At 38.1% G+C, this 27,829-nt stretch overlaps 1 protein-coding gene across 1 annotated transcript in view; it reads left to right on the forward strand.

The window, feature by feature from the left end:
* The window catches only part of gli1 (GLI family zinc finger 1), a 64,259-nt gene extending 36,745 nt beyond the window's left edge, over positions 1-27,514 (forward strand). The window contains exons 3-13 of the mRNA XM_079883511.1: positions 3,216-3,415; positions 4,503-4,604; positions 5,763-5,961; positions 6,750-6,894; positions 9,216-9,323; positions 10,284-10,421; positions 13,632-13,781; positions 16,898-17,062; positions 18,256-18,492; positions 19,805-20,111; positions 21,732-27,514. Coding sequence (XP_079739637.1) covers positions 3,216-3,415; positions 4,503-4,604; positions 5,763-5,961; positions 6,750-6,894; positions 9,216-9,323; positions 10,284-10,421; positions 13,632-13,781; positions 16,898-17,062; positions 18,256-18,492; positions 19,805-20,111; positions 21,732-24,148 — 4,168 coding nt within the window. The 3' untranslated portion in view covers positions 24,149-27,514. The remainder of the gene's footprint in view (positions 1-3,215; positions 3,416-4,502; positions 4,605-5,762; positions 5,962-6,749; positions 6,895-9,215; positions 9,324-10,283; positions 10,422-13,631; positions 13,782-16,897; positions 17,063-18,255; positions 18,493-19,804; positions 20,112-21,731) is intronic.
* The last annotated feature ends 315 nt before the right edge of the window (positions 27,515-27,829 follow it).

A 27,829-nucleotide genomic window follows, 5' to 3' on the forward strand; every position in this document is an offset into this window, starting at 1 on the left:
AGCAGAGGGTACAACACACACACACACACACACACACTCACACTCAACACCAACCAGCCCAGCAGAGGGTACAACACACACACACACACACACACACACACACACACACACTATCTCTCTCTAGTTCACATTATAAACAGAATATTGTGTTTAACTGCTGGTCTGTATCAGCCGTCACTCTATGATCATCAAGCAGAGCAAAAAGAAGAACACTGACAAAAAACAACTGGGAAGCACTAACAGATCATATTATGTGACTCTCTCTGTTAGTGAACTTTAAGATGTTTTGACTTACCAATGAAGAAAAAATTATATATATATAAAATATACAGTATATATATTTAAAAATGTGTTTGGAACTGCCACACAATTGCAAGAATTATAGTTTAACATAAGTTTAGTTTAAGTATAGTTTAACATCATTACATACTTATGTAAAACTATAATTCTTGCAAAGAAATACTTTTTTTTGCTTTTTTATTTATTTATTTTTTGGCAAAATTTTGCAAAATTTCTTGCAAAAAAAAAATTGTTATAATTATATATAGCCAGTAGTTTTCTCAGTCTAATCGTTTATTGTACACGCTATTAAACTGTGTTCTCTCTGCTCATGAATATTAATGATGAGCGTGATGTCATTGGTCTCTGGCTCCTCCTCTCACTGAAGCTCCTCCTCCTCCTCCTGAATGCCACCCATGTTGATCCACTCTCTCTCTCTCTCTCTCTCTCTCTCACACACACACACACACACACACACACACACGCACACACACACACACACACACTCTCTCTCACAGCTGCTTATTACTGGTCAGAGAGCAGAAACTCTCCGCATGACTGACCAAACCAGACTCAGGTTTCCTCAGAGAGAGAGACGAGGAGAATTCATCAGTCATGCCAAACAAAAAACATGCAGATTTCAATAAAATAGGTCTTACAAAAATGTCTTTTAAAAAGTTTTAACTAGAGAAATTGTTGCGCTCCACTTTGCACTTTTTGCACCATGCAGTTTATACATTTTTATTTCTTTTTTTGCTAGACTTTTGTAGTCTGGACTGAATTCAGTGTGAGGTGTGCTTGTTTTTAACAAGTTTTATCAATTAAATTAACCCCCCCCCCCCCCCCCCCAAAAAAAAACATCTGAACATCCCTTAAATAACATAAATTCACATGAGAAGCCGAACGGATTTCAGAGAATTAAATCAAGTGAAAAAAATCGTATTTTCAAGATAGATACTCTAAAAAACAGTATTAAATAACTTAGTAAAATAAATAATCTAATGAATCTTCTCAGTTTACTTCTCAACAACAACTTTGCTTATCAGACACATCTTCGTTTGGGAATGTTTAGATGTTATTACTGGAAAACAAGACAAAGACGCTCATTAAGAATATGATTTTTTTCCAGAGAGAGAACAGAGAAGGAATTTGCACAAGAGAGAACAACAGATCCACAGCAGTGTGACGAGAGAGAGAGAGAGAGAGACATGCGGGATTAGTGTGAGGAGATTAAACCGCTCCGGAATACACACAATGTTCAGAGGGAATTAGTGAGACCACCGTCACTGAACACACACATCAGGGAAGAGAGAGAGGCAGACCATGAGCGAAAGAGAGGAAGAAAACCGGAAAGATGGGAAAAAAACTGATCAATATGAGAGGATAGGAGAGGAGAATAGAGGAATGTTGGGGATTCCCACTGACATGTTCTTAGTCTAAGTTTGAAGAAAAGCAGAAGGAAGTGGCGCCTCACGGTGGCCGAACGAGTGAATCGCAATAAACCCAGATGTTCTCCACTTTAAAGGGGTGGTTGATTATGATTTGACTTTTCTAACTTTAGTTAGTGTGTAATGTTGCTGTTTGAGCAGAAACAACATCTGCAAAGTTACGACGCTCAAAGTTCAAAGCAAAAGGAGATATTTTATTTTACAGAAATCACTTTTTAAGGACTACAACAAACGGCTGGTAGAGACTACACCACATTCCTCCCGGCTTAGTGACATCACAAACCCTAAAATTTACATAAACCCCGCCCCCTGAACACGATTTATAGATTATCATGACAGAATATGCTAATCAATGACTTGAAGATAGTTAACTCCACATAAGCTGCATAAATTCATCAACTAACCGTTCAGAAATGTCCTGTTGCTTCTACATGTTGCCACTTCTTCTCGAGTCTCTCCATCTTTGTCTGACTTCGGTTTGAACAAAAGGATAAAAGTTTTTCAGTGTGTGTCTGTGTGAGGTAATCGGAGCTGCTAACACATACACACACACACACAAGCTCCGCCCCCTGTGCCGGGAGCAGCAGCTCATTTGCATTTAAAGGGACAGACACAAAAACGGCGCGTTTTTTGCTCACCCTCAAAAAGTGACAATTTTAACATACTATATAAAAATATCTGTGGGTATTTTGAGCTAAATCTTCACATACACACTCTGGGGACATCAGAGACTTATTTTACATCTTGTGAAAAGGGCATTATACACCCCTTTAAAGTGTCATAAAACCCCTCTGAAAAAATTGGACCCACGCGAACATTCGAAGTTTACTTTGGTCTTAAAGCTCCACTGAAGTGCCTTGGATCACACAGCTTTGTTTGATGCGTTGGCGTAATTTCCTCTGAAACAGGAAGATAAGGCGGGACATATTGAATGGCTCCTCCCCCTTTTCAAATAGCCAATAGCGTTTAGTTTCCCTCACAGACTGACAGCTCCATGGAAGCGAATCCGAGCGCCGATGATACGCTCGATTCATTAGTAGAGGATTCATTAATTTCATTCATAACCAACATACAGATAGAAAACAGAATAAAACTCAAGCGTTTGAGCAACCGAACACACACTCCAACACATAATGCTCTGATGTGTCAACGGTCGCTTTGATCAGGTGGTGTTTATAGCAGAGGGGGCGGAGCTTCAGATTCTAGAGAGCATTTGATTGGACAGAAGATGTGATGAGAAGCTGAAATCCGTGGTAATGTCATACAAATCTGTGATCCATTTTAGTGGAAATTAAATAAAAAGCTTTCTGGACAAAAAATAAATAAAGTATAATTTTAGGGCTTCGAGTCATTTCAGAAGAATGAAATTGCTCAGAAAAACACAAAAATAACCAATATGTGTTTGATGTGCAACCTGTATATCTGTTTACATCTTAAAAAATGTGTTTTTAAGTGTGTGTGTGTGTGTGTGTGTGTGTGTGTGTGTAGACTGGCTCCGTCAGTGAGATCCCCCTACAGCGAGGTGTCGTCTGTGTGTGTGGCGCGCCCTAGTGGTCAACCACCGGATAGCAGAGAGATGTTTAACCCCTCCATGACCCCTGGAGCCTGTATGGACCCGTACATGCGCCCGCCACACGCCCCCCCACCGCACGGCATGATGGGACACCGAGGGATGCCCCCACCCGAGGGTGAGACTGTCTTTACGAATCACTGTTCATTCAGTTAACTGAGCTGGACTGGCATTCGTAAAACTACATTGAAGGATTAGTTCACTTCAGAATGAACATTTCCTGATAATTTACTCTCCCTCACGTCATCTAAGATGTTCATGTCTTTCATTCTTCAGTGGAAAAGAAATGAAGGTTTTTGAGGAAAACATTCCAGGATGTTCCTCCATATAGTGTCTTCAATGGAGTCCAACGGGTCGAAGGTCCAGATGTGAGTTTCAGTGCAGCTTCAAAGTCTCGACACGATCCAGCCGAGGAATAAGAGTCTTATCTAGACAAACCAGTGGACATTTTACAACTAAATAAATATTTATATACTTTTATCCACAAATGCTGGTCTTGCACTAGCTGTGATGAGACACACATTACGTAATCACGCTGAAAGGTCAAGCCTGATGTAGGTGTAAGTACAGACCTAGTGTTTACAAAGCCAACGTGCAAAGACTAAGTCAAACGCCATTTACAATAAAAGAAAAGTTAAAACAATGATCTCGGACGATTTTGAAGTCGGAGGATAAAATGAGATTGAGTTTTTCGCCCTTCCCTACATTTCTGACCCGGAAAACGCTTGACCTTTCAATGCGATTACGTAAAGTGTGAAGTTGTGGACGTGCAAGACGAGCATTCGTGGATAAAAGTATATAAATGTTTATTTTGTTATAAAATGTCCACTGGTTTGTCTAGATTAGACTCTTATTCCTCGGCTGGATTGTGTCGAGACTTTGAAGCTGCACTGAAACTCACATCTGGACCTTCGACCCGTTGGACCCCATTGAAGACACTATATGGAGAAACATCCTGGAATGTTTTCCTCAAAAACCTTCATTTCTGTTCCACTGAAGAAAGAAAGACATGAACATCTTAGATGACGTGTGGGAAAGTAAATTATCAAGAAATTTTCTAAAGGGAACTAATCCTGTAAGAGCAGTGTAATAATATATCAGATTATTGGAAATCGAATCTCAAAACTTTGCTAATTAATGCTATTTTAAATAAATTAGATGCATTATGTGTATCGTCAAAAGCATGAACCGTATTGTTGTTTTAGGAGTCAGTGGCGCCCCCTACTGTAACCCGAGCATGATGTCATCTCATCACACACTCCCACATCATCACCCGTCGGGATCTGAACTCATGGGCTCAGGAGACGGTGAGTCAAGCCAAGACTTAAATATTAATATAGTTCATATTTCAATAATTTAACAACGCATTCGCGTGTTCACGGATCTCTAACGTGGGTTAATGGTCACATGGTTGCACTTAACTCTTTCCCCGCTGGCTTGTGCAATATATTGAAAGAAAGAACAGAGCCTTTGCTTTAAAAAAAAAAACAAAAACAAAAAACTTTTATTCTAACTTCAAGCTTTTTTAAATAAAAAAGAGAGAAAATCTTGTTTTTTTCAAGGACTACAACATGCATGAGCTTTTTTCGCTTGTTTCTGCTTCTTCTTCTCCTGTGTTTTGATTGGAGATTCAGTACTCTTTCAGAACATGTGTAATAGCGCCCCCTACAGTATAACAGTGACAACACAGAACGCCAGAAAATTCTGTCCATGGCGGGGAAAGAGTTAAAAAACGTTTTATTTACATGTTAAATGTATTTATTTTAATGAATTGTTAGTTTAACTCACAAACCCCAGCTTTGGAAACCTTGCAGTAATTAAAGTTAATGTATCCAAACTGAAATGGTAAAAATTTCAAGTGTTCAATTATGGTTGTTTTTATTTTTAAAATGTTTAACTGTACATTTTTATGATTTAATTCATCATTAGCTTTTGATATAAATGTTAATTTCTAAATCTACTATTGTTTGTTCATTGTTAGTTATTGTTCATTCACAATACATTAAAAAAGGTTATATTGTAACTTGTAGATTAAAAATGCAATAAATATTGACATCATATACAAAAATACACATAATTTCCAAGCAGCTTTACAGAAAATGCATGAGTCCACATTATAATTTAGAGTGATCTGTTATCAGAGGAAACTGTAAGTTATGTATTTCAGAAATGTACAAATACAAAATCACAGTTAGCTAAAAATTTATTAATTTAACCAATGTTATAATTTAAGGCAGAAATAATGAGCTTATTGAAGATTTGAATACTTGTTTGTTAACAAATGATTATGATTGTTCATTCACAATACATTGAAAAAGGTTATATTGTAACTTGCAGATTAATCAATGCAATAAATATTGTTCATTGTGAACATGTTACCGTATTGAAACGTATTATAAAGTGCTACTAAGACCAGAAATGAAATGTGAGTTCTCTCTCTCTCTCTCTCTCTCTGTGTCTGCCAGCGTCTTGTTTCTCGACGCCTCGCTCGATGCTGAAGTTGAGTAAGAAGCGAGCGCTGTCGATCTCTCCGCTGTCGGACGCGAGCGTGGATCTGCAGACAGTCATACGCACCTCTCCAAACTCTCTGGTGGCCTTCGTGAACTCTCGCTGCGGGCCGAGCGCTGCCAGCTCGTACGGGCATCTGTCTGTGGGCACCATGAGGTGAACACACCATGAGTTACATTAGCACCCCTCATCAAAACCCTTCACATGAGATGGGCTTGCAGGTCAAAAATGACCCGCTTTTTAAAGGGGTCCTATAATGCCCTTTTCACAAGTCTCTGATGTCCCCAGAGTGTGTGTGTGAAGATTTAGCTCAAAATTCCCCACAGATATTTTTATATCGCATGTTAAAGTTGTCACCTTTTGAGGGTGAGCAAAAACGTGCCGTTTTTGTGTCTGTTCCTTTAAATGCAAATGAGCTGCTGCTCCCGGCACAGGGGGCGGAGCTACAACAGCTCGTGTCCTTTTACCTCACACACACATGCACTGGAAATCTCAATGTTTATGTTGAAACTGGAGTCAGACAATGATGGAGAGACTCAAGATAAAGTGTGGGTTACACTTTATTTTAAGGTGTCATTGTTACAGTGTAATTATATATTTAAGTACTGAGTAATATTAATTAACAACATGTTCTTACTATAGGGTTAGGGTAGGATTAGGATTTGGTTGAGGGTTAGTTGCATGTAATTATGCATAATTTAATCTTATTACTATGGTTAGTACATGTAACATGTAACAAGGACACTGTAACCCAGTTTTTTGTGTAACAAGAATGTGTAACAATGTGAAAAAAAGATCACAAATATTTTGGTTAGTTGCTATACCAGTAAGAGCAAAGTCACAAGCAAGTTTATTCCGATGCAAGAACATTTAAGCAAAGTAAATCACATATCATACATTCACGACCTGATCCATTACCACGCCTGTGTTCCCTGTGATTCCAGCCCGTCGCTGGGGTTCTCCAGCTCCATGAACATGAACTACTCCAGAGCTCAGGGGAACATGTACGGTTCTCCATCATCATCATCATCATGTCACGGGCCTTCGCCTCGCATGCCGACACACAACCCCCGACTCAAACACACACACGTGAGTCCCGTCTCCTGCTGATGTCCAGCGTTTGCTCTGTGTGTCGGCGCTGGTTTAGTTTATTTGCGGTAACACTTTACACTGAGGTCTCATTAGTTAACTTTACTGAATGCATTAACTAACAATGTGCATTTGCTACAGTATTTATTAATCTTTGTTAATGTTAGTTAATAAAAACACAACTCTTCATTGTTAGTTCAGGCCCATTAATATAATATTAACAGATGCTTTAAATAATGTATTAGCAAATCAACTAAGATTTAAAAGTATTTTTATTTTAAATAATGCAGTTTACTAATGCCAACAAATGGAACCGTATTGTAATGTGTTACCATTTTTATTAATATTTGAATTAGTTTTTATATTTTAGTTTTTTTTGTTGTTGTTGTAATTTTATGTGCTTTTGTCATTTTTATTACTTTTTTAAAATATTACTATTTGGGTTTAATTTATTCTTATTTCAGGCATACTGTAGTTGTAATTTTTATTTATTTGATTTTCTGTTACTAATTTTAGTGTTTCAACTTAACTAAACAAAACTCAGAAATGTTGCCCTGGGCAATGAACTGAAATAAGTTTTATTAGTAACACTTATTAGGTTTCATTTGTTAACATTAGTTAACTACATTAGTTAATATGAACTAACAATGAACAATACTTATAAAGTACTTATTAATCTTAGTTAATGTTAATCTCAATAATTCCTAATACATTAAAATCAAAGGTTGCATGTGTTAACATAAGTTAAAGCACTGTGAACTGACATGAACATTTTTATTAACTAATATTAATAAATGCTGTAATAAATATATTGTTCATTTTTAGTTAATGCATTCACTAAAGTTAATGAGACATAATTGTAAAGTGCCAATATTTTGAATTAGCTTTTGCTTTTATACTTTAATTTTGTTGTGTATTTGTCATTTTTATTCGTTTTTTTTTTTAAATTATTCTTATTTCAGTTTTAGTTTTTATTTTATTTCCAGATACTAATTTTAGTGTTTTAACTTAAACTAAACAAAAAATAGAAAATTTGCTCTGGCAATGAACTGAAATTAGTTTTATTAAATATAAATAAATAAATAAACATCAACTACTATTAACAAATGGATTCTTATTGTAAAATGTTCCCATTTTTTACATTTCTATTTAGCATTTTTAGTACTTCAGCTTATTTTATTTCAGCATTATTTAAAAAATTTCTTTTAAGTTTTTCATCTAAATAGGGATGCTCAATATATCAGCCATATTGGTATCAGCTGACATATGTTAATTTTTAATGTTATCGTTATCTGCTGATATATTAAAGCCGATAAATAATGTTTTATTTCCTACAGCTGAGACACTTCAGATGCGCACTGTTCAACATGATGTTTATGAATTGCTTGAAATTTGATTGAAAATCACTTAAAAAAGGAACATACAGTGAAGCGCAACATGTGCAGCGCAAGTCTGTCATATCGGCTACATAAAATTATAATGAGAACATTATAATTGTGTGTTTTTATAATGGTGAGACTTATGTTTTTGTAATCAGGCTCTCAAAAATGATATAAAAATTTGGATTTAGATTTATTGGCCAATATATCGGTTATCGGCTTTCAAATATGTGACCCTGGACCACAAAACCAGTCTTATGTGTAATTTTTTTTTAATTGAGATTTATACATCATCTGAAAGCTGAATACATAATCTTTCCATTGATGTATGGTTTGTTAGGATATGACAATATTTGGCCGAGATACAACTATTTGAAAATCTGGAATCTGAGGGTACAGAAAAATCGAAACATTGAGAAAATCGCCTTTAAAGTTGTACATTTCTATTGGTGATAGTGCTGCATCCATTCACAAAAATAAATGTTTTATATATTTAAGGTGGGAAATTTACAAAATATCTTCATGGAATATGATCTTTATTTAATATCCTAATGATTTTTGGCATAAAAGAAAAATCTATAATTTTGACCCATACAATGTTTTGTTGCCTATTGCCACAAATATACCCGTGCAACATAAGACTGGTTTTGTGATCCAGGGTCACATATAAAGAATAATCGGTTATCGGTATCGGGCAAAATCTTCATATCGGTGCATCCCCACATCTAATAATTATATTTTATTTTATTTAAGCTTTATGTCAGTTGCACATCACATTTATTTCTATAGCGCTTTATGCAATGCAGATTGTTAAGGTAAATGTTTCAGTAGTTTCAGTGTTAGTTGATGCTAATAATAACCCTGCTCTGTGTGTGTGTGTGTGTGTGTGTGTGGGTGTGTGTGTGTGTGTGTGTGTGTGTGTGTGTGTGTGTGTGTGTTCAGATGAAGACAGAACCGATCCTGGGAAGTGTGATGGACAGCATTAACATCAAGAGCCTGGAGGAGCATTCTGAGGGAGACGTGGCGAGTCCTTCATCGACGGGAACACAGGTAATGTCCCATCTTTGACTAATACTGTGTTTACATCACAGTCAAACTCTTCACATCCTCCAGAATCATGGATGCAATCCACTTTATTCCTGACGATCTTACTGCGGTCTGAATTATGGGCGGCACTTCCGTTTTGGGGAACCTCCATTCAAAAAGACTGAAATAATCATATCAGATCATAAAGTTGCCCTATAAATAAAGATCGTCAGTTTGACTGAATTGAGCTGTCAATTTCCATTCATGTTTTACTTTCAGACATCATGAGAATAACGTTATACTTGTTATTTTAACGTGACGTCATAACAAGAATATCTACGGCAAGAGATATTTTCAGTCGCTGAATTCCTTTCCTCATGATTATTATATATGATTTTTTCCCTTTGCATTCTGCTGTAATAATATGAAAAAGGACAACATATACTGCACATCTGTGGTCTGTTCTGACAATTTAATTTACGATATATCCCATTAATAATTCACTGGAATGTACAAAGAATCTCTCGTTTTTCTCTTTCCACGTTTGTTTTCACGGGTAAATACAATTTATTATCTGTCAAAATTACGGAAATCACATTGAAATCGTATCATGCAATGCTGAAGTAAATCTGTTTGAACGTCTGTTACATAATCCAGATATATATTATTACAGTGATATTTAACCCTCGTGATTTTGGGGTTATTTGGTCTGTTGAAAGAACCTTGTTGATGCTTTTACACTTTTAAATGTCCTTTTAATGTTCGATGGTTGAAGTGCGAGTAGAATAATATCATCTCATTGTACACAGTTTTTAAAACAACGTATTGTTGTGTTCATAGAGCGAGCCTTTCACTGATTGTTTCCAGCGTTACGGAAGTTACACCCATAATTCACGCAAATCGTCATCACTAAGTTGTATAAATAGGTGTAGGAATGAGGTGGACACTCTTGGTTGTTTATGTTATTCCGACCCCGTTTCGCAGGATCCTCTCCTGGGTTTATTAGAAGGAAGAGATGATCTGGATAAAGAGGAGAAGCCTGAACCCGAGGCCGTTTACGAGACGAACTGCCACTGGGAAAACTGCAGCAAAGAGTTCGACACTCAGGAACAACTCGTGCATGTAAGGAGGATTTAAGAGAGTTATTCACTCGTCAGTCCACACCAATATACTGCTACTTTGTTTCACATTTTGCTTCACATTTTGTCTCCAAAAAGGAAGAAAAGCCATGAAAGCAGCATAACAGCAGTCCATAACAGACTTGTATGCTATATGGCAAGTCAGTATGATAGATTTGTGTGATAAACAGAAAGAAAATCAAACCGTTATTCACTGATCATTTTCTGAAATCTGAAATCTCGTTTTTATTGCTCCACTCAGTGTTGTTATTGTTAACTAAAACTATTAAAACACTTTATTTTACTGTATCATTGTTACATATGTTACATGCAGTTACTATAGTAATATTAATAATTACTATAAATTATGCATAATTACATGCAACTAACCCTAAAACAAACCAGACCCTAATCGTAACCCTATAGTAAGTGCATGTAGTTAATTAATATGACTAATGTATAATTAAATGTATAATTACATTGTAACAAAGACACCTTAAAATAAAGTGTGACCAAAATTGTTTTTGTAATTGAAAAAAAAGAAGCAAAATATAAACATTAAATAAAAAAAACTTTAATTTCAAGTTGAAGTTCTAAAATTACTAAAACTAAAAAAAATATATAATAAAATAAAGAAATATTAAAAATATTAACGCTTTACAATAAGGTTTTGTTTGTTAGTTAACTACATTAGTTAACATGAACTAAGAGTGAAAATACTTCTAAAGCATTTATTAATCCTAGTCAATGGTATCATCATAATAAATTATTAAAATCAAAAGTTATTCATATTTCATGGTTCATAATCTGTTAATATTGTTTAATGGACCTGGGCTGCGTTTCCAGATAACGATGGATCGACTTTACGAACGTTCATCTTCATTTCACGTGCGTTTCACAAAAACTGTGTTTAAGTGCGTGTCAGATGTCTCCTTGTAGTGATTTGGCTCGTAATTGAAGCACACGCTTGTGTTTTGAAATGTTTAGCCTGATTGTTGTGCATTTTCTATGAAGCCAATAATCTATAAAGCACAAACCTACGGGTGGAGACACTGAACCATTTTGAACCTCGATTTTTCAAAAAGAGGAGATTAATGTCATTTTAGAGGAGGTGGAGCTATACAAACACACTAGAATCAGCAGGTTTAAGGGCAGTCATACAAATAAACTAATACAAAGCATCTGGGAGGATATTGCTGAAAACTGAGGGCATTATAAGATCTGGGGCCGTATTCACAAAGAATTTTAAGGCTAAAAGTAGCTCCTAACTGGCGAATTTAGGAGCAACTCCTAAAAATAATGGGCGTGTCACTCGTAACTTTAGGACTCCTAATTTTTTTGACTAAGAGTAATTCACGAAGCATTTTAGCCCTAAAAGTAGCACCTAAGCCTGGGACAGCTTAAAAGAAGTCGAGAGGACTCCTAACTCACTAAGACCTTCACAAACCGCTTTTTGTGGCATTTCACGCCGCGATGTTTTGAAATGCGTATGCGGCGGCTACAGGAGCTTCCAATCGCGAGGAACAATTCTGCATTGTAGGCATAACTAGGGATGCAATAACGCCACCAACAACAACCAAAACTAGGCTACTCATTGCATGTAAACTAATTGTAACGTTTCATTGTGAATCAAATTAAAATGTTCTTCTCTTTGCAAACGTAGGCAGAGGCATATAGTGACAGATTAATTCAATAATGTTGCAAAGATATTGCATCAATCCATATGTTTCATTAGGCTACTAGGCTATTTGTTTTGCCTTACTCTTTATTCATTTAGGCTATTTATTCAGTTATTCATCATCTTCCGTCCTTCGCACTGCTTGTGTAGCGCACGCATTCTCAGACCTGTCACCTGTCACTCATCATCGTAGGGGAGGAGTTTGGAATCATTCCCGCGTTACAATCATCAGCCAATCAAGGTGGTCACTTCAGTCAAGCTCGTGCATGAGTAATGACGTCATCCATAGCAACGAAGACTCACTCTTAGTTTAGGAGTTGTCATTTTTCTTTACTAAGAGTAGGTCTGAAAGGCGTTGTGAATAACTTTGAAGAGAAAACTCCTAGCTAAAATCTTTTAGTGCGATTTAGGAGTACTCCTAGTGGTAAGATAAAATGCTTTGTGAATACGGCCCCAGGGCAGGAGGGCAGGAAGAAGTGGCAGGACTTTACACATTTAATAAAACAAGCAGAGTTTTTCTCACAGCAGAGGACGAGAAGAAAAGGCCTTGTCAATGCTTGGCACAAGGGCTTCAGATGGCATCTGTGACTCTGGATCACGTCACCAGTCTCGAGTCGCACGGGTTTATCTGTGGCAATATCCAACAATACATTGTATGGGTCAAAATTATCCATTTTTCTTTTATACCAAAAATCATGAGGATATTAAGTAAAGATCATGTTCCATGAAGATATTTAGTAAACTTCCAACCGTAAATATATAAAACATTTATTCTTGTGAGTGAATGCAGCACAATCGCCAACAGAAATGAACAACTTTAAAGGAGATTTTCTCAATGCTTCGATTTTTTTGCACCCTCAGATTCCAGATTTACAATAGTTGTATCTCGACCAAATATTGTCCTATCCTAACAAACCACACATCAATGGAAAGATTATTTATTCAGCTTGATGTATACATCTCAATAAAAAAAAAAAAGACCCATGTGACTGGTTTTGTGGTCCAGGGTCACATATTATAATCATATTGCACTTGAATAAAGTTATAAGTGTAATCCTCGTAACTCTTCTTACGATGCACTCGGGGATTTACGATTTCTCCAGAGCACTCGTAGATCTACCATGATTTTCAAGTGCTACTGAAGTCATGATGCTTTTGGGAAACAGACCGTGATATTAAGATCAGTCGTACAATCGTTTTTACGAACTTCTTAGGTTTACGATGCTCTTGGGAAACGCAGCCCTGAACTAACAATGAACAGTTGTGTTTTAATGAATTAATGCTAACAAAAAATATGAAATACTGTAACAAATGAATTTCTCATTTTAGTCAATCCATTAACTAATGAGATTTTATTGTAAAGAATAGATAAAATCACACACAAATAAAACTAAAATTTAAACTGAAAACTACAAATAAACGCTAACTCAAAATATGCATAGATACTGTGATAGTCTATAGATCAGACTGGCCGCAGGTGTTTCCCACATCAAGCATCCCGTGTCTTGTGTCCTGATTTTCCCGTCTCTTGCGCAGCACATCAACAACGAGCACATCCACGGGGAGAAGAAGGAGTTCGTGTGTCACTGGAAGGACTGTTCTCGAGAGCAGAGACCCTTCAAAGCCCAGTATATGCTGGTGGTCCACATGCGCAGACACACCGGCGAGAAGCCACACAAGTGCACTGTGAGTTACAGCGGTCACATGACTTCTGTTCAAGCTGTGTCACATGACTTCTGTTCAAGCTGTGTCACATGACTTCTGTTCAACTCTCTCGAAACTGCACGAAAAATGGGTAACACTTTACTTGAAGGGCTGTGCATAAGACTGACATGACACCTTCATTATCATGACATGACAGATATACAGTGAGGAAAATAAGTATTTGAACACTCTGCTATTTTGCAAGTTCTCCCACTTAGAAATCATGGAGGGGTCTGAAATTGTCATCGTAGGTGCATGTCCACTGTGAGAGACATAATCTAAAAAAAAAAATCCAGAAATCACAATGTATGATTTTTTAACTATTTATTTGTATGATACAGCTGCAAATAAGTATTTGAACACCTGAGAAAATCAATGTTAATATTTGGTACAGTAGCCTTTGTTTGCAATTACAGAGGTCAAACGTTTCCTGTAGTTTTTCACCAGGTTTGCACACACTGAGGAGGGATTTTGGCCCACTCCTCCACACAGATCTTCTCTAGATCAGTCAGGTTTCTGGGCTGTCGCTGAGAAACACAGAGTTTGAGCTCCCTCCAAAGATTCTCTATTGGGTTTAGGTCTGGAGACTGGCTAGGCCACGCCAGAACCTTGATATGCTTCTTACAGAGCCACTCCTTGGTTATCCTGGCTGTGCGCTTCGGGTCATTGTCATGTTGGAAGACCCAGCCTCGACCCATCTTCAATGCTCTAACTGAGGGAAGGAGGTTGTTCCCCAAAATCTCGCAATACATGGCCCCGGTCATCCTCTCCTTAATACAGTGCAGTCGCCCTGTCCCATGTGCAGAAAAACACCCCCAAAGCATGATGCTACCGCCCCCATGCTTCACAGTAGGGATGGTGTTCTTGGGATGGTACTCATCATTCTTCTTCCTCCAAACACGTTTAGTGGAATTATGACCAAAAAGTTCTATTTTGGTCTCATCTGACCACATGACTTTCTCCCATGACTCCTCTGGATCATCCAAATGGTCACTGGCAAACTTAAGACGGGCCTTGACATGTGCTGGTTTAAGCAGGGGAACCTCCCGTGCCATGCATGATTTCAAACCATGACGTCTTAGTGTATTACCAACAGTAACCTTGGAAACGGTGGTCCCAGCTCTTTTCAGGTCATTGACCAGCTCCTCCCGTGTAGTTCTGGGCTGATTTCTCACCTTTCTTAGGATCATTGAGACCCCACAAGGTGAGATCTTGCATGGAGCCCCAGTCCGAGGGAGATTGACAGTCATGTTTAGCTTCTTCCATTTTCTAATGATTGCTCCAACAGTGGACCTTTTTTCACCAAGCTGCTTGGCAATTTCCCCGTAGCCCTTTCCAGCCTTGTGGAGGTGTACAATTTTGTCTCTAGTGTCTTTGGACAGCTCTTTGGTCTTGGCCATGTTAGTAGTTGGATTCTTACTGATTGTATGGGGTGGACAGGTGTCTTTATGCAGCTAACGACCTCAAACAGGTGCATCTAATTTAGGATAATAAATGGAGTGGAGGTGGACATTTTAAAGGCAGACTAACAGGTCTTTGAGGGTCAGAATTCTAGCTGATAGACAGGTGTTTAAATACTTATTTGCAGCTGAATCATACAAATAAATAGTTAAAAAATCATATATTGTGATTTCTGGATTTTTTTTTTTAGATTATGTCTCTCACAGTGGACATGCACCTACGATGACAATTTCAGACCCCTCCATGATTTCTAAGTGGGAGAACTTGCAAAATAGCAGGGTGTTCAAATACTTATTTTCCTCACTGTATATGAAGGAGTTTTTATGCATGTTTATGTAACTGTCATTAAGTGTCATTCACTCGATTATGACATTTTTTATCCAAATATGACACTGTTTGAGATGTCTTTGTTATGACAACTTGACATAAATATGTCATAAATATGTCAAGCATGACATAGCAGATTAATCATCAAACTTAAGAAACTTCTTAGCTTTATGGGTTAACATTACATTATATTTCTGACCACTGTTTTTTCCAGTGGTACAACTTGAATTTGTCATTAGAATGACATTAAGTGTAATAATACTCTGTCAAATAATTTTATAACAGTGTCATGAATATTTTTCTTGACCTCAACTACAGTGATACAAATTTAATTTGTCATTAAAATGTCATTAAGTGTTAATGCTGTCAAAATATTTTATAACTGGAATAAATACTGGGAAAAAAGTGGTCAGAAATATATTCATGACACAGTTAGAATGGCCTCATGACAGCCAATGTCAAAACCAAACACATGACAGATTAATGTAATATTAACCCATAAAGCTAAGTAGTTTCTTAACTACTAATTCATCTGCTATGTCATGCTTATGACACATTTATGACAGGTTATGATGTATTGGTTTATATCAAGTTGTCGTGACAAAGACATCTCAATAAAAATGTCATATATCAGAAGAGTTATTCTAACATCAGTGGGTTCAGGGGTCAGGTTATCCTACATTAGAGTTATTAAACAACAGAAACTCAATAATCAAATGTAAAAATTAGGGCTGTCAAACGATTAATCGCGATTAATCGCATCCAAAATAAAAGTTTGTTTTTACATAATATATGTGTGTGTACGGTGTATAATTATTTTCTATATATAAATACACACACATGCATGTATATATTTAAGAAATATTTGCATGTATATACTGTGTATATATATTTATATTATAATTTATATTATATATAAATATTTTATATATAAATAACACATTTTTATTAAATATATATGCATGTGTGTGTATTTATATATAGAAAATAATTATACTCCATACACACACATATATTATGTAAACACAAACTTTTATTTTGGATGCGATTAATCGTTTGACAGCCCTAGTAAAAATAAACTCTGCTTAGTTTTCACTGTATGATTTAAATATATCCTGATTCTTATTAAAGCTACAGAAGTTCTTCAGCCGAGAGCAGAGAGTGATTTTCTCTTTATCTTTTCTTCATGACCGCAGTTATTGCAAGCCATTGCGATATGCATATCACGATAAATACATTTGCAATATTTCTATATTTGGATATATTGTGCAGTCCCACTGAGTGTAACTGTTTATGTTGGTGTGCATCAGTTTGAAGGCTGTAATAAAGCGTACTCGCGTCTGGAGAACCTGAAGACTCATCTGCGCTCACACACCGGAGAGAAGCCGTATGTGTGTGAGCACGAGGGCTGCAACAAGGCCTTCTCCAACGCGTCCGACCGAGCCAAGCACCAGAACAGAACACACTCCAACGAGGTACACACGCAGATATACACACACATCATATTATCTGCTGGTTTTGTGTCGCAATTTGCTTTTTTTGTCTTTTATAATTTGCTTGCTGTTCAATACAACGTTTATGACGTGACAGATTTCGCATGTCAAAAGACAAAGGCTGTGACTAAAACAAAAAAACTATTTGTTCGCAATTTGTTACTGCAATTAATTTATATATAAAAAAAACTTTATTGTAATTAATTATTGCAATTAATTTGTTGTAAGACATAAACTGACTAAACACAAAACTTTATTGCAGTTAATTAAAAAATATTGCAATTATTTTGTTGTAAGACAAAAATGTACTAAAAACTGTAAGAATATTGTTCACAATTTATTATTGCATTGGATGAATTTTTAAAACTTTATTGCAATTGATTAAATGCCTGAAACAAAAACACTGATCACAATTTATTTCTGCAATTAATTTATATAAAAACTTTTGTAATTAATTATTGGGTAACACTTTATTTTATAGTGTCCTTGTTACATATGTTACATGTACTTACCATAGTAATAACAGTAAATTATGCATAATTACATGCAACTAACCCTCAACCAAATCCTAACCCTATAGTAAGTGCATGTAGTTGCTTAATATTACTCAGTACTTAAATATATAATTACACTGTAACAATGACACCTTAAAATAAAGTGTAACCAATTTGATCACTGATCACAATTTATTATTACATCAATTTATTATTAAAAAAATGTAGGTTATTTTGTTATCAAAGCACCAAAACAATGACTAACGTACTACACATGATAAGAAACGAGTTTGTGTTTTACTGGAATGACTGAATTATTATTATTATTATTTTTAATGTCATGTTTATCTGCTGGTTATTGTGCTTTTATAATGTACTTCCAGATCTATAAATCTTTTATTGGTTGCATCAGTTTAAACACACTTTCAAACAGCATTTCTATTTGATTTCAAAGTATCTGTGTTACACTTTTCATGATATAAAAATCACAGCAGGAGAAACATGCGTCACTTCATTTAATACAGTCTAACCTGACATTCTTTCTTAAATGATGCCAAACAGGAGGAGAAATACTACTAACAGCAATAAACTAGTAGTGTAAACTATCACAGTGTGTTGGTTTCTAAAGGTTTGGCTCCAGCTGTAGATCACATGTCATGCTCTCGTCTCTCTGGCCTTCAGAAACCGTACGTTTGCAAGATTCCCGGCTGTACGAAGCGCTACACGGACCCGAGCTCTCTGAGGAAGCATGTGAAGACGGTTCACGGGCCGGAGGCTCACATCACTAAAAAGCACCGTGGAGACACGGGTCCGCGCGCTCCGGGTCTGACCCCGGCTGGGCAGAACTCAGAGCTTCTGATAGAAAAAGAGGAGAGAAGTCGAGAGGACTGCAAATTACTCGCTCCAGAATCCACACTGGTAAGGCTTGATCCCAATGCTCATTCTAATGGATAGTAGGATTGCACGATATGTGACCCTGGATCACGTCACCAGTCTCGAGTCGCACGGGTTTATCTGTGGCAACAGTATACATTGTATGGGTCAAAATTATCCATTTTTCTTTTATGCCAAAAATCATGAGGATATTAAGTAAAGATCATGTTCCGTGAAGATATTTAGTAAATTTCCTACCGTTAATATATAAAACATTTATTTCTGTGAGTGAATGCAGCACAATCGCCAACATAAATGAACAACTTTTTTTTCTCAATGTTTAGATTTTTTTGCACCCTCAGATTCCAGATTTACAATAGTTGTATCTCGGCAAAATGACTCGGTATCTCTGGTCAAATCATAACAAACCACACATCAATGGAAAGATTATTTATTCAGCTTTCAGATGATGTATAAATCTCAATTTCCAAAAATTTACCCATGTGACTGGTTTTGTGGTCCAGGGTCACATATATCGTTTTAGCATCGATATCGCGATGTCAAGTATAGGGATCGTAGTTGATCTGTGATCCGTAGCGGCTCCCCGGTTCAGAACGCATGTGATTCACGGATTAATTGCAAAGTTTAACCATCATAGAGTGAAAGTTTAACATTTGCATGTGTTTTTAAGTCGAGACAGCACGTGAACTCCGAATTCATTTCTTTTTCTCTTTCTTTTGAGCTTAAACGGACATGTGCTCGCAAAATAAAGTCAAATGCCAGTCTCGGCGAGTATCCTCGTAAACACAGTCGGTTGTGTGTTGTTAACAGAGGAAGAAATCAAATGTGTGTCATTTATACAGTATTAGGTCCCTGCATTCGTCTTAAAGTGACAGCAGCCTAATATACCCTCAGCTGTTTGTGTCACCAATGGTGATTAAAAGAGAAAGAGAAAATTACTTGTAGCTTTAACAAAGATAAATTGTATTAATTAATTAATTATATTGGTTATATTTCATTTATACAGTGAAGACTGTTATTTTACATTTGAGTATTGAATTTCTGTACCTGAATACTGTTAGATTTACCTGAAAAACTATTTCTATTGTATTTATATACACTAGTAATTTGTTTATTATTTACCATGCAGATTCACACCAATTTTCCTAGAATTATTTTCAAATTGAGCTATTAATCATCTGGTTGTTCAATTTGTTTTTATATCTCAATATATATTGCAGAAAAACTAAATATCGCAATGCAAGTTTTAATATCGACTAATATCGTGCAGCCCTAATGGATAGTCATGTGCATAATAACAACAATAACATCTTGAATCATTTCTCTCGTCCTCTAGAAATCTCAGCCAAGCCCCGGTGGCCAGTCGTCCTGTAGTAGCGAACGTTCTCCACTAGGGAGCGCCAACAACAACGACAGCGGTGTGGAGATGAACCTGAACGCGGCGGGCAGTCTCGAGGACCTGACCACACAAGAGGAGAACGGGAACGCCGGTGTGTCCGAGTCCAGCGCTGGCGTGGGGTCGATGTGCATGTCCGTTCAGGCCTTGAAGAGGTTGGAGAATCTGAAGATTGACAAACTGAAGCAAATCCGCCGGCCAACCCCACCTGGGCGGAGCGGAGGGAACAAACTACCGGCTCTCTCAGGTAAAACACAAAGCAGATCAAGCACCTGATCGCAGGTTATTTAACTCATAGACAGTCAAACCAAAAATTATTCAGATACCAGATATAATTTTTTTTACTAGTGTGTGCAGGACACTATAGTTTATATAATTTATATAAGTGAGGATAGCAAAGTAAAGTAAACTGTGACATATTATATCCAATAATTCATCATACAGCGACTACCAGTAACAAATTTGGGACCAAATATTACTCAGACACTTTGACCTGATGATGTTTTCTTAAGTGTGTTTTCTTTAATTGCTAATGCTCTTTTTACACACAGACTGAACTAAATGAAGCATTGCTTGGTGATTGGTTGAGCTAAACTGGTATTATCTAATTGTGTAGTTAAATTTAACAGCTGACAGATATTCAACATAATTCATGTGTGAGACAGTCTAACAGAAGGACGGGCAAAACCAGTCAAATATCAGCTGATTTTTGATTAATCAGACAAATTCACAACATTAACAATGACACAGCTGCACAAGTGTAAAATGTTATTTTCATCCACTAAAATTAATGCAAAAATTAAAACTGACTAAAATGAATGAATATGACTTGACAAAAAAAGGTGCCAGACTGATTTATTTACAGCTTGTGCCAGCACAAACCCTCTTTTGGCGATGCGAAACTACTGTCAGGATTGACTAAAGACACACAGTGAATGATTAGTGCTGAGAAGCTGTGGACAAGGTTATTATTTGCGGCTGATCTTTTAAAATATGCATTTGTAGGAGTTTCCCATTAAGGCGCAAAATTTATGGGAGGAGTATTTAAATCTATCATGCAAGGTGATTTACTAAGGTTTACGCTCGTCAATATACTGGTATTTGCGGCATTATTCACCACCCAAAAAAGCATGTCTTAAACCAGACAGTAATTTGCGCTGCTTTTGGTAGATTGTGTTGGTCATTATGGAAATGTTCCGGCTGTGCGTAGAACTTTCCACTCCCATCTTAGCTTTTTTTGGATTGCACTCCCCAAAAAAAACATTTATTATGCTAGATCATCGGAACTTAGAACTGTGCTGTGAGGTTAAAATTCAATTTACGTGTATTCATTTGGCATTATACGCATTTAAAGTCCCCCTGTGTTGAAAATCCATCTTTTAATGTTGTTTATATGTCTATGTGGTGTTATTAATGTGCTTTAAGACAAACCATGTGTAAATTCATAAGTCGACACCATTGCTGAGTATTTCCTCCTTAAAACTGCAGTGAACCAAAGACAGTCTCAAAAACACTGACGTTTCTGACGTCACAAACTACCTTGTAACCAATCAGATCAACGTGTGATCGTCAACCAGTGGATCTCTGAGCTGAGTGAGTGAGTGGAGGCGGAGCTCATTTGCATATTCATAGAACCGCGTATACTAAATGAGGCAAGGGTGTCGAGTTACATTCAAGCTATTTTAAAGCACAAAGAATTTTTTTTTCAAGGAAAAACGTTTAAATGTGTAATTTTGGTGATCAAAGATGAGTTTTAAGGGATACGATTATTGACTACAGGGGGACTTTAAGGTTTACATGTTATAGTAATACATTGCTAGCCTCATGGTTTTCTCAGTAATTCTAATGCTAACTCTGCTTCTTTCAGCAACAGGAGAGATGATGGGCATGTGTGCGCCCTCGCCCTTACTTTCCAACCGGCGTGTAATGGAGCTTTCTGCTCCTGATCTGGGTGGAGTAACCGGAATGGGAATGTCTTGCCAACCGAACGATCGGCGCGGCAGCGGCACCAGCAGCCTCAGCTCTGCGTACACAGTGAGCCGCCGTTCGTCAATGGTCTCGCCCTACCTGTCAAGCCGACGCTCCAGTGACGTGTCCCAGGTGGGTCACTGCCAATCCGTGATGGGAACCGATGTGCCCGGTGACCCACTGTCTCCTCAGAGCAGCCAAAGAAGCGGATCATGCCAGAACACTGGTGGATTGCCAGGTCTACCGAGTCTCACACCGGCACAGCAATATAGTCTGAAGGCTAAATACGCGGCAGCAACAGGCGGTCCACCGCCAACCCCGCTACCCAACATGGACCAACCCGGTAGATTCTTGAGGGAATGCCACGGCCAGCCTCTTCCTCCATTTATGCAGCAAGGTGGCATGAGAAGGCACAGTGCTAATGCCGAATACGGCACAGGAGTGATCTATCCACACCAGGCACCCGGAAACAACACGAGACGCGCTAGTGATCCAGTGCGCTCAGGAGCCGATCCGCAGGGTTTACCCAAAGTGCAACGCTTTAATAGCCTGAGCAACGTGTCCCTAATGAGTCGTCGCAACGCGTTGCATCAGTGCGGATCTGACGCAGCTCTCAGCCGGCACATGTACTCGCCTCGTCCACCGAGCATCACTGAAAATGTCATGATGGAGGCCATGGCTATGGAACCTCACGGGAAAACCGAAGGCAACATGATCCCAGGTGGAGACAGAGCTTACATGGGCTACCAGCAAACTCAGCTACACCCTCACAATGCAAGTCAACTGTCTCCTCGACAAGAAGGCTTGGGTTGCATGGATCAAGTCTTCCAATCTCAAATGCAAGGTCCGTACCAGGGTCAGCGCGAGGAGATCTGCGCAACTGGAGTGATTGGTCAAGCTGACATTGCAAACAATCTCCTACAGCAAGCTGAGTATGGTATGAGTACCTGTCAGCTTAGCCCATCCGGCCCACACTTTCCTAGTCAAGGTGATGGATCAGGGCCGTGGGGACCAACTAACCAACTCCACAGTCCTCAAACCGGCATGCAGTTCCAGGGTGTAGGCATTCAAGGACAGCACTACCATCAACAGGGTGTATATGACCCTACATCTGACCCTGGCCATCAAAGAGTTACTGTAAAACCGGAACAGTTCCATCCGTCAATGGGAGGATCCAGTTCTTGCCAGAACATCAAACCTCTACACCAGCATCGGCATAATGCAAACATGCAGGGATATCCACCACAAGGCCAAGGCCTCATGGGCAGATCCTCTAATGCAAGCTGTGACTTTCTTCACGGCCAGATGGGAACGCAAGCCGGTCTTCCGCAGCAAAGCCAAGCGGGATCATTCCCGAGTGGAGGAGGTATAAATCTTGCACTTGCGGAAAGCCGCAGGTCGCAGACACCAATGCATCAAATGAAAGAGATGATGGTGAGGAACTACGTGCAATCCCAGCAGGCTCTCCTATGGGAACAGCAGCAGGAGCAAAGGGTAGTCGATGGCCTCTCTGGGAAGCCTGATGGGATAGACATGGGAGGACAAACGGCAATGATTCAACACAGTCCACAGCATCAACAACCTAACCAGAACCTTTATCCCGGTAATGCTTATCAAGGCTATCCGAATCAGAACTTAATGAGCCCACCGCAAAATCGAGTTCCCGGTTCTGTTAAGGAGCATACAGCTGGGATGCAGGGATCGTGCTACGGGCCGGATATAGTGCCAAGACCACCTCAGGGACGAAAGCCTTTGAGTCGCCAGAACAGTCTTTCCCAGTCCCAACAAGCAGGTGGAGCTTACCTGGGAAGCCCACCTCACCTCAGCCCGGTCCACTCCACCGCCAGTCCCAGAAGAGGAGTGCGCCTCCCACCGGTCCAACAACAGCATTCGGAAAACTTCACAAATAACAACAACCCCATGTACTACACAGGCCAGATACACATGCACCATGACATTGAGAAACCTCAAGATGGTCCATGCCTGGCCCAGCAACACCTGACTGGGATAGACCCTAGTACCAAACCCACATCGATGGCCTATTCAGAACCAGCGCCCATGTCCAACGCCTTAGAAAACCTGGACTTGGAGAACGCTCAGATTGACTTTACCTCCATCATCGATGACCCAGAGCCTTCATCTTACAGTCCAATAAACCCACACCACCATTGCTCCTCTCAGACCTCCTCTCGTCTCACCACACCCCAAACCTCCATCACCCTTCCAAGTGGCCTGTCTAATATGGCAATCGGGGACATGACTTCAATGCTGACGTCCCTAGCTGGGGAGAACAAGTACTTGAACACGTTGTCTTAAAGTGTTTCTGTAAATAACAGGGCCAAAGTGAGCACGTTGACTCAGAAACTATTGCCCTCACGACACTAAAGGATCCTCTGAACGTCCCTTTTCTTGCTCGTATGCCACGTACTGATTAGGGATGCACGATGTGACATTTTTGGCCGATATCGATAACCGATAATTCTTTATATTTGAAAGCTGATAACCGATATATCGGCCGATAAATCTAAATCCAAATTTTTTATCATTTTTGAGAGCCTGATTACAAAATACTAAAGTCTCACCATTAAAAGCCATGTCTCAAGCACACAATTATAATGTTTTCATTATAATTTTATGTAGCCGATATGACAGACTTGTGCTGCACATGTTGCACTTTTCCTGTATTTTCCTTTTTTGAAGAGATTCTAATCATATTTCAATTAATTTCAAAACCATCATGATGAACAGTGCACATCTAAAGTGTCTCAGCTGATGGAAATAATCCATTATTTATCGGCTTTAATATACAAGTAAAATGTTCTTATCGGGCCGATAACGATAACATTAAAAGTAAGCCGATACCGATACGGTGGCCGATATATCGTACATCCCAGGTACTGATGGTTCTGCTGGTGTCCAATATGGGATCACACAGATTTTTGCGTAATGGTGTTTTAAGTGTGTAAAATATGTTGCTTGACATTACCGCCTAATGACTATTATTCAAGGGGCATTCCAGTCACTACTGTGAGGCTGTAAAGATGGAAGTCTTTGTTTAAAATGTAAATATGAGCATTGGACTGTAAATGGTGGCAAGATAGAAACAAAGAAAATTTACTTTTAGATATATATCTGGACTTGGACTGCCACATGAACACCACATAAGAAGACTGAAATACAAAGTGAGTGAATGTGTCAAGGAAGAAGCTGGTAGGCACATTCTCTTATTGGTGAAGACAGGACTCAAGTGCCTTAGACCATTGTGGCCTCTTATCTCTGATTTCTCACAGGTACGACATGTTGGAGAAAACGAGACAGTTGAGACACATGGATGGATGGATGGATAAACAGTATGAAGCCCAAAGTAGACTTCAGCGTAACACCTAGCGTATGAGTACAGCAAGATGCATAGCCTTTCAAAGTATACTCCATTTCATAGTGTGCATGAACACAGGCGGTCGACAGCAGCGCACAAGAACGTTTCATCTTGTCTGCGTGATTTCTTTCCAGAAGTTATGAACAATAAAAAACGTCTTGGTACTCTTTTAAACTAGAGTTCTGTGTATCTATGAACTATGGAAGCTTGTTTCCGCCAGAGAATAAAAAAGGTAATTGCGACTTTTTATCTCACAATTCTGACTTTATAACACACAATTGCAACATTATGTCACACAATTCTGACTTTATAACACACAATTGCAACATTATGTCATGCAATTCTGGCTTTATAACTCGCAATTGCAACATTATATCACACAATTCTGGCTTTATAACTCGCAATTGTAACTTTATATCAGGCAATTCTGACTTTATAACTCGCAATTGCGACTTTTTATCTCACAATTCTGACTTTTTTTCTCACAATTGCGAGTTTACATTTTCTCAGAATTGCCTGATATAAAGTCACAATTGCGAGTTATAAAGCCAGAATTGCCTGATATAAAGTCACAATTGCGAGTTATAAAGCCAGAATTGCCTAATATAATGTTGCAATTGCGAGTTATAAAGCCAGAATTGCCTAATATAATGTTGCAATTGCGAGTTATAAAGCCAGAATTGCGTGATATAATGTTGCACTTGTGCGTTATAAAGCCAGAATTGCGTGAGATAATGTTGCAATTGTGCGTTATAAAGCCAGAATTGCGTGAGATAATGTTGCAATTGTGTGTTATAAAGTCAGAATTCTGAGATATTAACTTGCAATAATGAGGAATTATTTTATTCCTTATAAATAGAGTTTATATCTCGCAATTCTGATTTTATAAGGCATAATTGTGAATTTATACTGTATCTCGCAATTCTGACTTTATATCTTGCAACTCTGAGAAGATGTAAACTCGCAATTATGTGATAAAAAAGTTCCAATCTTTCAAAATGTTTTGTTCTGTGGCGGATACAAGCTTCCATACTGAACTTTCTCACACAAGCAAGCGTTTATTGTTTTGGGTCTTCTGGAGTTTGTTGTTCCGTCCATTTATTTTTCATCCATGAAGAGGCCAGGCCAGTGTCGCCTTGTGGACCAACTAATAAGTGCAACAACAAAAAATTCAAGGCGTATGCACAAGCTGCGGATAGTAAAAACAGGCTATAATGTTGACAAAAGTTACGTATACTTTACGTATACCAAAAAAAGTCTACTTTGGGCTTAAGAGAAAGTGTTTCTTATTAAAACTCATTGCTTACTGTCATAATGGCAGATTACAGAACAGTATTTTAAAGACTTGTCAATTATCTCTCTAGGTCTAGACAAGTGCCTCTGAATCATAATATTCATTCAAAGTTGTAGTGTTTGTTTTCTGATTGTTTGACTAGTCTGCTTTCAGACAGATACGTTAAAGGGTAACGGCACTGAGATGTGTTTTTTGTAATGTTTCTCTTTAGTCTGCGCTGCGCTACATAACCCAAGCTAGCATGCATATGCATTGCACTGACAACAGCACTGAGCTGAGGAGAAGTGATGAATTTTTATTATAAAGTTTCCATATAGTATGAAAAAGTTACATACAGTGCAGGTACTTGATGTTTGTCAAGCTTTTGGTTTTAAGTCCTCTGTTATTTCAACACTTGTGCCTATCTCGTTTTTTATCATTGAAGTGTTATGGAGGGGTGCGGTACGGACTCGACCCTTTCACAAATCCCAGTGTTTCCACTTTCTGTGGCATACCAAAGACGACTGGCACTGAGACGAGGCCACACTTGATATTTGCGAGAAACACCGTCATGTGCTTCCATATTGCTGTGATAAAGAATGTTTCCTCTTTTTTTTTTTTTAAAGAAAAAAAAAACATTTTGTGGTTTTTGCATTTCTGTGTGTTTTTATATCTGTCACAGTTCACTCAAACGTTTTTTGCTGGCAAAAGTTCATCAAGTAGTAACAGATTTATGATATTAGCATTTATCCCATCTATTTACAAGTGATATTTTTGCGTACCATTTTCTACATTTTTGTACAAAGGTACTATATTATACCAGTTTATAAATAAACAGAGCCTGTGATGGAAGAAGATGATGTGTTGTACTGTAATGTTTCTTTTGTGCCACTCTGGAAAACACAGAAAATATTGGACAACAACATAATCTGTGTGTGCATTTTACAGTCTTTTCCAACTGCTTACACACAAAATTATTACTTGTCACACAACTTCTGAAACCTGACACAAAACTGCAAAACCATACACTAGTTCTCGGCCCTTCGACTCAGTTTTCAATTTCATAAAACACTTTTTGCAAACCACAACATAATTCTCTTTGATTTCCTTTTTTAAACACAACCTATCAAAATGCCACAGTAATTCATCAGAGCCTCACACACACTCCTCACACTCACACACACTCCTCACATGTGCAAACACTCATTGCTTTACTGAACACCAACCAATCATGGCTTTAGAATAGGCCAAAGGTCAAGTCATAGGTTTTTCAGACTGTGTAATACTGTATTCACAACCACAAATGCTTACAGTAAAAAAATTAAGTTTCGTTTCAATCTTGCTTTCG

The sequence above is a fragment of the Squalius cephalus genome (assembly GCF_949319135.1).
Source record: "Squalius cephalus genome assembly, chromosome: 10".
In the NCBI taxonomy this organism is placed as follows: Eukaryota; Metazoa; Chordata; class Actinopteri; order Cypriniformes; family Leuciscidae; genus Squalius; species Squalius cephalus.